The sequence below is a fragment of the Pleurodeles waltl genome, chromosome 1_2 (assembly GCF_031143425.1).
Source record: "Pleurodeles waltl isolate 20211129_DDA chromosome 1_2, aPleWal1.hap1.20221129, whole genome shotgun sequence".
Lineage (NCBI taxonomy): Eukaryota > Metazoa > Chordata > Amphibia > Caudata > Salamandridae > Pleurodeles > Pleurodeles waltl.
Window position 1 is genome coordinate 1,341,892,588 of NC_090437.1, and position 13,900 is coordinate 1,341,906,487.

The following is a 13,900-nucleotide window of genomic DNA, read 5'->3' on the forward strand; positions in this document are numbered from 1 at the left end:
CAATCTGCTCTGCCCCACTCCAATCTGTTTTACCCCAGTCCGGCTCACCCCAATCCATCCACTCCATCCTAATTCACCCCATTCCAATCTATCCCACTCCTATCCAATCGACCTGCTCCAACTCCAGTCCATCGCAATCCACCCCACTTCAATCCACAACAATCTGTCCCACTGAAATCCACCCCATTCCAGTCCACCCCATTGAAGCCAATCCACCTCTCTTATCCAGTTTTACCCACTGCAATCCAATCCACCCCAATCCAATCTAGTTCATCCGACCCCACTCCTATCCACCCCACCCCATTCCAGTCCACCCCACTGCAATCCAATCTACTTTAATCCAGTCCACCCCAATCTACCACACTGCAATTCAGTCCACTCCAATTCAGTCCACTCCACCCCATTTCACTACAGTTTACCCCACTCCAGCCTACTCCAGTCCAATCCACCCTTATCAATCCATTTCACCACACTCCAATCCACCTCACCACAATGCAATCCATCCCACTCAAATCCACTTCACCCCACTCCACCCCAAGCCAGTCCACCCCACCCTGTTTACGAACCCCACTCGCTCCCTCAAGGCTGGTGGGGCAGGGCATCCTTCACTTGCCTCCTTATATTCTTTTTTTAGCACTTGTATTAATTTTGCGGCCAGTCAAGCAGAGCACTGTTTACCGCAGGACCCTCACTTCCTTGTGAGAGAGGTAGGCGAAGGAGAAAAGAAAAAAGCCCTCTGGGCCACTTTTGCGACAGCCCTGTGTACCCAACCGTCCAGATATACAAATATCTTTTAAACTCCCCCCCAAAAAACACTACTGAATAGATTTATGCCAAATCACTGGGAAAATTGTGTTTTGTACTCCCCGCCCTTTTGTGTCCCTGCCTCTGATGGTTCTTTCAGGGCTGATAAATTTTATCCTTGATCTGCTTTTCTGGCCCCTAAATTCTGCAGACAAGAGATCTTCTGCTCATCTACAGTCAGTGTAGAGGTACTAGTGTAGACTTGGAGTCTGCTTTTGGTAGGCCCTTCCTGCGGGACACTTGTGTGCCCCTCATCTGTGCGGAACTGCAAACTGAGTATCTTGGGTGACACCAGTCAGTCCTTGCTAATGTGACCTTGATTCCTTCCCCCCTCACCCCCCCCAAAGAGCCCAGCCTTGTTAGAAGGAAGTAGAGTCCTTGCCCTCATTACCTTTGTGTTCAGGTCTGTCTTGGCTGGAAGCCCCAGCAGCTGGCATTGCCTTTCTATTTGAGGCGTGTGGCTGTACTGCTGGGGCTCTCTATTTGAGACACCGTTGTCAGCAGCGGTAGGTGGCTGCCTTGGTCAGTGATCCGAACACTGGGTGAAGTTACCTGGAGCTCAAGTGACAGTGGGACAGCAGTAACCTTGGCTTCCTCTCAATCTCATCACGTAAGGGAAGCAGCAAAGCTTTTTTATTCTGATTCCCTCTTCCTTTATTCTTTTGCTTTTAACTCTTTCTGCTTCTGGTTTGTTACCTTTTTCCACTGAAACACTTGCCTTTTGTTTAATAAAAAAAAAAAGCTAAATTTTGAATTCCAGTAATTGTGGGAATTAGTCACTCCTGGAGCAACGGAGTTCCTGTGTTATACCACTAGAATCAGAGGCAGACGATGGGTCCTGTACTGAGGGGAATAGAGTGAAGTACCCTCCCACCCTGTCACCCCAGTATGTTGACAATTAACCCAGTTATCCAGTTTAGAGCAATCACTCTCAACTGGATAACGCAATTAATTACTGGTCCTGGGTTGGCAGGGGGATGGGTACTAGTCCCTGGGAGTCATTTAGAGTGCCCCTTGGGTACTGCTCAGCAATGACTGACTGTCTAGGATCCCACGAAGTGTTGCATTGTTTAAATGACTAAGGGCCTGCTTTAGAACTCAGCGGACACGTTACTCCGTCACAAATGTGTCAGATAGCCTGTCCGCCGGAAATCTATATCCCGTAGGATAGAATGAGATTTGTTGGACGTGGTCTCTGTCACTACTGTGACGGAGTCACCCATCTGCACAGTTCTTAATCAGGCCCTAAGTTTTCAACAAAACATGTTTGAATTGGTGATTCTGTCCATGAATTTAATAAAGATATCCATGAGGTAGAACTAGCGTTACAGGAAAGTAACTTTCTCAATATCTAACCTGTGATGTGGATTGACCTGACCAGTGCTTTACTGACAAACTTCCACCCGGCCATAGTGACTTCTTCAGGTTTTTAACTTGGTGTCCTCTAATTATGAGTTATTTTTCTCTTCAGGTTGGCAAAGCTGTGTCTCAGGCCCTGAACCGGTGTGTGAACTGCCTGCCTGGTCAGCGAGACGTTGACGCTGCAATACGCACTGTCGCAGATGCAAGCAAGAGGCTGCTTGCGGATTCGGTGAGTTGCACTCTCCCGGAGTCCTTGTTTTTGGCCACACCACCTCAGAATATCTGCTGGCTGCTCTTTTTGTGCATGGGACTGTGCTTTGTTGTACCCATTTGTTGGTGTTAATTGTCTGTGGATTACGCACAGATAGCGTTTTGAGAAGAGTGTTTATGTATGTTGGATCGGGGTGCATTCTGGCTCAGTATAAGATGATAACGATGGTGGTGGATCTCTCATATTTTGTTAGTATATAATTGTCAGTTGATCAAAATATGGAAATTAGTGGAGAAAATGTAATAAATCTATTCTTTGAGAGAAGTTCATACTTAGATCCTTTTGTGTGGGGGGAGAGTGGCATTGAGACGTAATGGGTTAATATTCTGACTATTTTGTATGATGTCCTAACATTTGTTTTATCTAAAGGGACATTAGCATTTGTAAACAAACAGCACCTGGTCTGCACATTTTTTTTCATTGTATACAACAGCTGGGATGGTTCCACAGGAACCTGTATGTGTTTGCTTCATGATTCTGAACTTTACCTGAACACAGCCATGTTGTGTAGAAGATAAACTTGTGCTCCAGTGATGCTCTTGCCTGTGGCTGCAGCTGTCTTGAGTGATTTCATGCCACACTTTGATACTTTTGTTTCTGTGCCTCCCTGTTTAGTTCCCGCCAAGCAGCAAGAACTTCCAGGAGGCCCAAGGCCAGCTAAACCAGGCAGCGGCGGGTTTGAATCAGTCAGCCAATGAATTGGTGCAGGCCTCCCGTGGCACGCCACAAGACCTGGGCAAGGCCTCTGGCAAATATGGACAAGATTTCAACGAGTTCCTACAGGCAGGGGTTGAGATGGCGGGGCAGTCCTCGGTAAGTATGGGGGTGTTGTGAGCAGACTCCACAACAGATTGGTGTCTGAATACCTCAAGTGCTTTGATTGATTTTGAGTGATATCTTCAATACACATGTTCTTGAGCATGAACCACACCTTACTTGTATGTGACCCGTTCCCCCTCTTCTGCTTCTCTTCATAATCTTGACTCAGTTAATATTCTCATTAAATCAGCGCGCTGAACTTTCTATCCCATGTACACTTTATAATTCCAGGGCTGTCATTGTGCTCCGATTTATCTGCACATTTTTTCTTTCACAGCGGACACTGTTCTTATCTCTTAAATGTGGGTTCCTGTGGAAGGCAAGCTCTTAAGCTGCTTGTGAAGTGAGAATTGTTTCAGCTGTGCTCACTGCTTGTTGTTATTTAGCAGCTCTAACCTCTTCAGGTTTGAAAGGGGCCCACAGAGATGTATGGAACTTTGAGTGTACACGAGGTCCCCCCACGTGTCCCCTCTAATGTCCAACAGTGCCTCATGCACCTCTGATTTTCCTCTCTGTGTGGAAATCCTTTAGTCTTGGTGATTGGATGTAGCCTTTCAATTACTGTTTTGCTTTCTGAACTCCTGGGATGAGCACTTAGTGCATTTCTAACTACTGCCAGCTATATTCTCACCTTTGCAGCTCACATTTGGTTGGGCTTTAACTCTGCAAACTACCTCAAACAACATAGGCTTTTGGTAAAGAGGGGTACAGCCTGATTTACTTTTGAGAATTCAACCAACATCCCCAGAGAGAGGTCTCTGGCTGTATTGTGTTCCTCAATGAGAGATGCATCAATTTATGTTTGTGGCTGTGGATTCACATGTTCTGCATACTCCTGCCATCTGATGTTGGCCCAGATGTTTTCAACCTGTTTCGTTGAGTCGTAAGTTATGAATCCACCCCCTGTCCACAATACAACAGTACATTTTCTCTACCTCAGATTACTTTCTTCTGCCGTCAGAATTGGAAACGCTTCTCCGAAGTCGAATCCTGTTAGGTCTTTGATTTATTTGGTGACAGCCGGGTAGAGGATCTCTTCTCTGCTGTCCTTCGTAGAAAAACACCTTTTTTGCAGTAATAGAGGCTCTGAATCGTACTAATTGGGCTTCAGAACTGAGGAGTAATGCTAGGAAAAGTGGAGCATGTTTGCTTGTGCCCTTCGCTCAGTCTCCCTCAGAGTAGACCTCCTATTGCAATCACATGGGAGGTGCTGCACCCCTACTCCAAAATCACCTTCATGTCTGGAGATTGAAGTGGGACACCTAACTGCTTTTTCTCGTCCTCCAAAAGTGGTGGATCTCATCCTAAGTGCCCAGAGAGACTCCACCACAGTGGTATATTCTGAAAGATAGAATAGCTTCAGGTGGGTAGACCCTCTGAAGGCCCACTTGCCAGACATCTTACACTTGTAGCTGTGTCTCTACCTCGGCGGGGTTGTGCAGTGGGTGGAGAGAAGGGCCACTTATCTGTTTTTTCGGCCTTCCTTTGTTTTCCAGACCACCCCTCCTAGTTTAAAACACCAGTTTTCCATAGGTTTCTGAAGGACCTCACAATAATGCCCTTACCTTGTCCTTTTGTGATGCTTCAATGGGATCATAATCCGTTCTCCCATATGTGTTCTCCTTTTGAACATTTGCACAGTTGCCACTTGCGATTGCTTACTTTTAAGACCGTTTTTTCTAGTAGTCATTACTTTGACGAGACGCGTCAATAAGTCGCACAGCAGTCACACCCTTTCATATGGGGCAATCTATCACTCTACCTGTTTTCTTTCCCCTGCACATCCCACTAAAGAGGAGGAGAGACTTTGTGGAGCATCAATGTTTCCGTATTCACTCTGATGTCTGGGACGCTCAAAAGGTGAGGAACCCTCAGATAGATCCACCAGAAAGAGCATTACCCAGGTTAAGTAACTTGTAATTTACAAAAGGGATGCCTATAATTACAAATGTGTTAAAAGAATAAGGAAGCCAACAAGGCCTCATAACCATAGGCACAGTGATCAGAAAGGGAGATGTTGTAGAGCAGGTGACTCTCGAGAGGACAAACAGATTGACAGTTGCCGCAAGAGAGCAGAAACCAGATCTCACACATGAAGATTCAGGGGCATCCCAGCTCGAGATGAGGAAGGAATAGTATGGAAAAGAAATCTAAACAGCCCTGAAAGATTAAAATGAAGAGGGCGCCTGACTGCAGCTACACTTACAAAGTGAGCCTGAAGGTATCGTGAAATGGCAGCCAGTGGAGATGCCGCAGTGCAGACTGTGCATGGAGCTTGCAAGGCAGAGATAGAGACACAGCTGAGAGGGCGGGGAGGGTAAGGGGGAGCAGACATGGACTTCCATCCTAGAAGAGCAAGAGTGAGGATGTGCTCTTTTTACATGTGCTCTTAATAATGTTAAGATGAATATGAAATGTTGCAGTGAGTAGCCTCATTTTGTACCTCTCTTTAAGTTGTGCAGTTAAGAAAATATGTTGAAATATTATTTGTAAATACAGTCTTTGCCTGTGTGTATAGATTCTCATGCTAGAACTCCAGCTGATCATTCTCTGCTCTCAGTCACTGAATGCTGTTTTGGTTGATTTCAGAACAAAGAAGACCAGGCGAAGGTAGTCTCCAACTTGAAAAGCATCTCAATGTCATCCAGCAAGCTGCTTCTTGCTGCCAAGTCCTTGTCCGCCGACCCGTCGGCTCCCAACCTGAAGAATGCCCTCGCGGCCGCTGCACGGTATGGTTTTGGCACGAGTCAAGGAAGTCTGGGGGGCTTAAATATTGGTACTGTTTTGGGAATGAGGGGTCAGGGCACATCAAAAGGATGATTTTGTTCCACCAGCAGTTGCTGCTTGGTGTGATGGCAATACACAGGCTGTGATCATGATATGGGGGCACTCGAATCATTAGGTGGGGGTAGCAGCACAATCAGGATCTGTGCAGTGCTTCCTAAAATAGGGCAGAGTAGAGGCTGCAGAGGGGCCGGACCGGTCTAGAGAAGCTCTGGTACCTGAAATACAGTGGGAGTGTTGCGAGTTGGCTTCAGCTGATGATGAAGCTGTAATCCCACTAGGAGTAGATGTATTCTCAGACTTCTGACGCAGCTGCCCGCATTGTCTTTACAGAGAGGAGTCTCCTGCAGCAAAACAATGATGGAAATGGGGCAACCGTGTATCACCTCAGCACACACTAAACTCAGCGATAAGCATCAGGAGGGTGACCAGACTTCCTGTGGGAGGGGCTTCCACTGTGCAGCAACTTGTGCCACCACGTTTTTTGTAACGTTTGATCTGTTTGAGATACAAACAATTGTTTGGTCAAATCTGCAGATTATGTAGCAGGTGAGGGATTATGCTGTAACTGTGGCAAATCCATAATTAAGTGGACAATGCCGGGGCTGTATTACCACATTGTTCCAGAAGCCCTGGTTATAAGCCTCTGCGCATGATATAAAGTTGTTTGTACCAGATAGACACGTTTTGAAGTGTAGTTAGTCAGGATTTTGCTCAGTGTCAAGAGATAGACGCAAATTCAGAACCAGCCAAAAATCCAGAAAGTTTGGGATAATGTGAATATCAAGTGAAACAGAATTCCACAGATGAGGAGCAGCTGCAAAGAAATCCCTGTGTGGATAAAGCAAAACCTAGAAACTACTACAAAGTGAACTCTGTTGCTCTCTCCCTCTTGGTGTTCAGTGAGAGTTTTAACGTGACACCACGGCTAACGGGTTTACTCAAAGTGAGGGTCATTTTAAACTAAATAATGAAGTTCAGGGCATCCAGCACAAATAAATCAGTGTCAGGATAAGGTGTTAAAATGTGCTTCAAGAAAACAAAAGCAGGTAAACCTAAACTAAATGCCATTCTCCCCCTCCCCCCAAATGAGAGAACAAGGGTCCTAGATTAGATCAGAGGAAACTAAACCGTTTGCTTTTGAGATCTTACCAAAGTGTTGATTGAAAGATAATTCACGATAATGAGTGAAACCTAATCTAAGTGTAACAATAAAAAAAAAGAAGCGTAGAGAAAGTTCATTAAGCCGAGCTAGACCAATGGTTTTAGAGATTGACCTGCTTCCAGTCCTTTCTTGCTAGCATCGAGCCAGCCGCGAGGACCATGAATGTTCTCCAGAGTTGGCGTACTGAGATGGAAACCTCCTCAGTGATGCGACTCTAGACATGGCACTCCCGGGTGGTGTGTTTTGGATTCTTGTGATAGTCGGGGAGGGGTTTGTAGGGCAGCATCCCTAGAATCTGTTTGCTGCTGGTGTCCAAGGGCCACTATTGCTGCTGCTTTCCAATTAATTTGCCAACAAGTTACTGAGTTTGAGCTTGTTGCTCTCTTTGAGGTCAAGGCTTACTGAAAGAAGGAGTAGAGGTTACAGATTCAAACACTGTGACGAGGTAAATAACACACTTTACAGAGGCGGACACACCCTGCCCATCTTGTGCTAAAAGACGAGGCCAGAGACTTGAAAGTGGCACAGCACTAGCCTTTCCTCCATGATGTTTTACATACCGCAGCCTCACCTGGGATACATAGTTCTGCGCCGTCATCTGCGCGGTTTCCGTGAAGCCGAGGGTTGTGTTACAGAATCTTTTAGTTCTTGCACAGGCAGAGCTATAACTGAAGTGTGTTCTCGGTATGGGCTATCACAATACATTATGTGACGTTCATAGCTAAAAAGCTTACACTTTAAAAGGAAGCGTGACCATTGAGCATCCATTCCTAGGCCATCACAGGTGACGCAGACTGCAGAGCAGGGGATCCTTGCCTCAGTCGCATTCCAGTGATCCCCCATACGACGTGTCTTGCGCCGTGGTGGTGGTGGTGGTGGTGGTGGTGGTGGTGGTGGTGGTGGTGCTGGTGGTGGTGCTGGTGGTGGTGGTGCTGGTGGTTGTGGTGCTGGTGGTGGTGCTGGTGGTTGTGGTGCTGGTGGTGGTGCTGGTGGTTGTGGTGGTGGCGGTTGTGGTGGTGGTGGTGGTGGTGGCGGTTGTGGTGGTGGTGGTGGCGGTTGTGGTGGTGCTGGTGGTGGTGGGGGTGGTGCTGGTGGGGGTGGTGCTGGTGGTGGTGGTGGTGGTTGTGCTGGTGGTGGTGGTGCTGGTGGTGGTGGTGGTGCTGGTGGTGGTGGTGGTGGTGGTGCTGGTGGTGGTGGTTGTGCTGGTGGTGGTGGTTGTGGTGGTGGTGGTGGTGGTGGTGGTGGTGGTGGTGGTTGTGGTGGTGGTGGTGCTGGTGATGGTGATGGTGGTGGTGGTAGGTTGCTCTCTGCCGGGCTCCTGAACGCGTGCACTCATGCTGCTGGCTCCCTAGCAGTGCAGTCTGCTCAGTAGCACCATGGGATGGAAAGGGACATTGACATGGATTCTGTTTTTTGGCAGGGCTGTGACAGACAGCATTAACCAGCTCATCACCATGTGCACGCAGCAGGCTCCAGGCCAGAAGGAGTGTGACAACGCGCTTCGGGAGCTAGAGGTAAGAATGGCGCACATTGTGGGGAGAGTAAGGGGGGGAGAACACCAGCCTCAACCATGTAGGCGGAAGGGAAGGAGGAGCTCTTGGTGACCCAAGCAGAAGGAGCCAGAGAAGTGAAGAGTTAGTGTGACACAAGCCAGAGGGACATGGGGATGCCAGCAATGAAGGTAATGTCATGAGGTTACACGTTAGGGCAGCGGTGTCCAGCATACGTCCTGCACGGCCAGATCCATGTCAGGTAATCAGGAAACCCGCAGAGTACGTAAATGACTTTTATTTATATTAATTGCTTATAAATATATTTTAACACTTGAGATAAAACTAGAAGCTCTCTGTGGACATATGAGTGTCTAGCTTCAGGGTGACAGGAATAAGAGCCCCTGGCAGGGATTTGTGACCAGTGGCAGTGATGGGGGCATCATAGTCTTTGGAGAGGAAGAGGCTGCTTGCTGTGGGAGCCTGCGAAGGGGTGAATGGTGCCTCTGGCCTGGAAGACAGAGGGCAGATACTGGCAGCCACGGACGAAGGAGGGTGGGGGTTCAGCCACACGGATGATGTGAGCGAAGGTACACGAGGAGTTGTAGGGAATGGCGTGATGCCATCTCCAGATACTGTGGAGAGCGACGGCGATGAGAAGGGGTTAGTGGGAGGCCAGCCATGGAGAGCTCCACTTGTTGAGGTGCAGTGGAGGCCACCTGTGGTGAGTATAGGTTGCTCGCCTGGGACAGTGGAATGAGATAGCTTTAAAGCAGATTGATGGTGATATGTGGTAAATGGAGGCAACTAGCCAAGGGTTCGATGGGCAAAGGGAATGTCTGCTATTGAAAGGGGTCAGTGGTTTAGAGAACTGAACACATTAAAATGACAGCCCTCTGGAAGATGGCTGGATTTTAGTCCTGGACCACTTAAAGCAAACGATCCAACCACCCTTCAGCAAAGCAATCAGGACCTCAAACTCTGGAGTTCCCTTTGCTTGCACGTCTGTGCAGAGTATGCGATTTATGTGATCACAGTGTCACACCGGAGCATACTACATCAATGGAACAGTGCAGCCAAAGCAGTGAACATGCCCGCCATAGCATTAATCACAGAAGGAACATGACAAACATATCTGTTATCCAGTACATGACCGAGATGTGCCAGCAGTGATAGTAACCCTCCGTGACCTCAGCACTTATGTTAACACTACCCACCGTCCTTGGTGGGGTATTTATATATCACAAATCTGGCTGTAAAATACCACAGAGCTACACGACTGGGGGAGGGCGAATGCAGGGTGGAGTGTGATCCTTTATATGTGAGGACTCTCCATCGGCGCCTGTGTGACTGTGTGGTTGATGTGAGTACTCATGAAGGAGGTTTCCTTGAAGAAGCAGCTCTTCAGCTTCTGTCTGAGGCGGAAGACTGAAGGAGTCTGATCTGTGGTTGCCTGGACAGAGCAATAAGCTTCATGTTGCCTGGTCTCTTCCTTCTCACATTTTCTTGATCCAGTCTTGCTGATGGTCAGGTATGAATGTGTTGCAATCAGCTCTGTGGAGAGCAACTCATCACCTGCGTTAGCCCTTTAAAGATGTCATCCTCCGGAGAAGACTTTTTAATTTTGCCAGTGTAGCACCAAATGTGAGCAATGTTATAAATTCAAAGAACTCTTGCACAGATTTCAAATACACTTGAAAATATCTGTGCATGGCATGATTGGTGTATTTATGTGTATTTGTATATACAGATACTTATGTGTGTGTGTTTTTTTCCAAAGATCCACTAAGCCTCCCCTACATTGACTGTTCTCTCCCATTCCCCCACTCACGCTATGGCTGTTAGTCCTTGATGTCGACTGCTTCTGTTCCAATGTTTCTTTCTTACAGACTGTGCGTGAGATGCTAGAAAACCCTACGGAGGCCGTCAACGACCTTTCCTACTTCGACTGCCTGGACAGTGTGATGGAGAACTCCAAGGTGAGCACAGGGAAGCTTAATTTCACTGGCCAGAGGTATTTTCTTATGGCTGCCTGCCTGCATGTTGTGCGGAACAACTGTTATCCTGTTTTTATGTGGTTTCTCCTAGTTTGAATTCTCTTTTGTCCTTTCCTTCACTGGTATTTTCTTTAAAAATACTCAATTTTTTGTGTCCTGGCTCCAGCCTTGTCTTTGGTTGGTGTTAATAACATTTTATATGCCCTCCGATCTGTCTTGTTTGTGTAGATTTTTGGAAAGGCAGAAAAAACTAAGAGAGAGATCTATGTATTGTTTGTTTGATATTTAGTTTGTTACATGTGTAGATATTTCTTTATTGTGATTTGTTCGTCAATCTACCTTTAGAGTTATTTATTTTTAATACCTATGTTCAGGTGAGCTTCTTCTGAGTGTCTTAGCTGGTCTGTTACATCTTTCTTGCAGGTTCTCGGGGAGTCCATGGCTGGCATTTCTCAGAACGCCAAGAACAGTAACTTGCCAGAGTTTGGGGACTCGGTCAGCACCGCATCCAAGGCCCTGTGTGGCCTCACGGAGGCTGCTGCTCAGGTAACTCCTCAGACAGGGAAATCATGACAATCTTTATTGCGGTATTGTGCAAAGGTATATCTGATGGAAGCCCAATATTTACTGATTCAGTGACTTTGTATCATTAAATAATTCATCGTCCGGAGCAGCCCAGTTGCAATTTGCTTTGCAGTCGGTTCCCATTTTATCATTTGCCAAATGAGACTGTGGACTGGTGTTTGGGGCAGGCCAGTTGCAAGTGAGGATAGGTGTTTATAAGAACCTGACCCTGTCATGTACTTCTTCTGGAAGTGCTGAGCTTTCAGACAGTAGTGAGCTCAGATCAGATTGTGTTTGCCTCATCTTTCAGGGTGCCAAGTTGAAGAATCTCTTGATGTGTGAGGGTATCAGCTGGCTTGTTTCAATAAGCAATGGCCAGAACCTCACTTTAGTTTGAGAGGTTGTATCTAGATGAGTGCTTCTAGAGTACCCTGCCAGGAGCTTAATTCTCCACATCATGCTTTCCAAGGTCCTAGCTCTCCTATCTAGTACATTGTCTGTGGGTGCAGTGCTCCAAAGCACAAGGTTTGTTGCAGCATTTCACTGTAGCACAGTTGCCTGCAGTCGCTCTGCAATTCTGTATCAGTGTCTTGACGTCAGCCTTCTTTTCTATACCCGTGTCTGGGGTTAGGCCGTCTCCCAGGGGTGACACTTCTCATTGAAAGATTGGGTATTTTGTTGAGTGTTAACATAGAGCTGTGCCACAGTGAAACTTCTCTACAAGGGTCACTCTTCTATACCACAATCACATCTTTACAGCACAGTGTGCAAGGAAACGCTTCTATTTTTTAGCGCAGTGTCTGGGCTTGCGCTTTTTATGCAAATCATTGCATAGCCAGATTGTGGCTATCAGAGCCAGCAGTCTTGGCTGCTTCATGTGCATAGCTGGATATAGATTTGTTGGCTTCTAAAAAGCAGTGTCAACAATTGTTTCTTCTCTGTAGTGCAGTGTTCGTAGTCACACATGTTGTGTAGTTTTGGGGATGCAGGTGAACGGTCATATGCTGCAGTGTCCTGCATCACATTTCTCCTCTAAAGCACAATATCCTTGGCCGATGTCTCCAGTAGATCAAATCCAAGTGAGGGCTTCTGTAGACCTGTCCTTTGAAGAGAATGGTGTCAAAGTCAGGGTTTCTTTAGGCTGCTGCCCTAGTCTCTCTTTTCCTTTGTAGACGATGGTGTCTAGATGAAGGCTCATTAGGGCAGGGCCAGTCTTGTGCTACTGTTTTAAATGGGCTGTTGTTGCTTTGCACTCAGCCTTCTTCGCAAGAGGAGGCACAGCATCTGCAAACACTGGAATCCTTGTAAATATTTCTGAGTGAGACTCTGAGTCAGGGCCTTCTTAAGTGGTCAGAGGTTCACTAACTGAGTTTTCACATGTCAATCCCCCTTTGATGATGACTTGGCAGCCATTGAGAGTGTGCTTTGAATTCCCACTATTTATTGAATGAAAACCTTTTTTCAATGCAGCTTGAGATGGCTTTTTAAAATGTTTAGTTTCTGGTTTAGTTGCCCTGTTACTACCCTTGGTAAGAAGTTCTGCACAGCAGGATGTGTTAAGGAATGATTCTGCTTGGCAGCAGAGGGAACTTTGGCCACATGGTGTTATCATGCTACGCATGGGGAACAGAACATCTGATGCTGCCCAAATGTGCTGCTGTACTGGTCCAACCTATCTGAATAGAGTGTCTGATACCTTTCCCTGTCCCTCCTCAACTCTAGGCTGCATATCTCATCGGAGTATCTGACCCCAACAGTCACGCAGGGCAGAAAGGACTGGTGGACCCCACTCAGTTTGCAAGAGCGAACCAGGCGATCCAGATGGCTTGCCAGAACCTCATAGATCCAGCCTGCACGCAATCACAGGTGAGACATGATGCCAATTGTTCCTTCCCGTAGACTTGTAACCAGCATCCATTCTTACACAAGACAGAGGTACCTGCTAGAATGCCCATTAGATCTGGGAATGAGTGTGCATGGTGGGGGATGATTTTACACACCAGAACCTCATGGATCCGGTCACAGATGATGGGATACATGGTGCTGTGCCCCTCAGCCTTGTAGCTAGCACCCAATCATAAGACATGCATGCAAGGATGCGCATCAGAACCCGTGGACGTGGGTGGCTTTACACATCAGAACCCGGTAAATTCAGCTTTCATGTCCTAGGTGAGATGTGGTGCATGGGACTATAGGCCTGATTTAGATAATGGCTGAAGGGGTACTCCATCATAGTAGTGACATAAATCCCTATGGGATTTATATTTTGGTGGATGGGATATCCGTCCCTGTTATGACTGTGTAACCTGTCTGGCAATCCCTAATTCAGGCTATATGCCTCTCAGAGCCTGATAGATTCAGCCGACACCCAGGACTAGATCAGGTACGGTACGATGGGCTGAACACATCAGAGGTGGGTAGATAGACCCACCCCTAGGAGTGACAAAGGTAGTATCAAATGATGTGCTTCTGAACTATAGGCATGTGCACGGTCTGTGGTTAAAAAGGCTGTGAATCATTTGAGCCATGGGTGCATTGAGTTGCCTCTGACACACAGTTTAAGGATGTACGCAATATAAAAATGGGGTGGATGAGGCAATAAACTAAAGACCCATTACCTCTACTCTCAGAGACAATTTAAGGC

The 13,900-nt window shown here is 46.9% G+C and overlaps 1 protein-coding gene across 3 annotated transcripts in view; it reads left to right on the forward strand.

The window, feature by feature from the left end:
* The window catches only part of TLN1 (talin 1), a 687,540-nt gene that overhangs the window by 309,492 nt on the left and 364,148 nt on the right, over positions 1-13,900 (forward strand). For all 3 annotated transcript variants that reach the window (XM_069205713.1, XM_069205712.1, XM_069205714.1), the window contains 7 exons: positions 2,276-2,395; positions 3,053-3,250; positions 5,846-5,985; positions 8,626-8,719; positions 10,585-10,674; positions 11,116-11,238; positions 12,979-13,122. In XM_069205713.1, the coding sequence (XP_069061814.1) occupies positions 2,276-2,395; positions 3,053-3,250; positions 5,846-5,985; positions 8,626-8,719; positions 10,585-10,674; positions 11,116-11,238; positions 12,979-13,122 (909 nt within the window). The remainder of the gene's footprint in view (positions 1-2,275; positions 2,396-3,052; positions 3,251-5,845; positions 5,986-8,625; positions 8,720-10,584; positions 10,675-11,115; positions 11,239-12,978; positions 13,123-13,900) is intronic.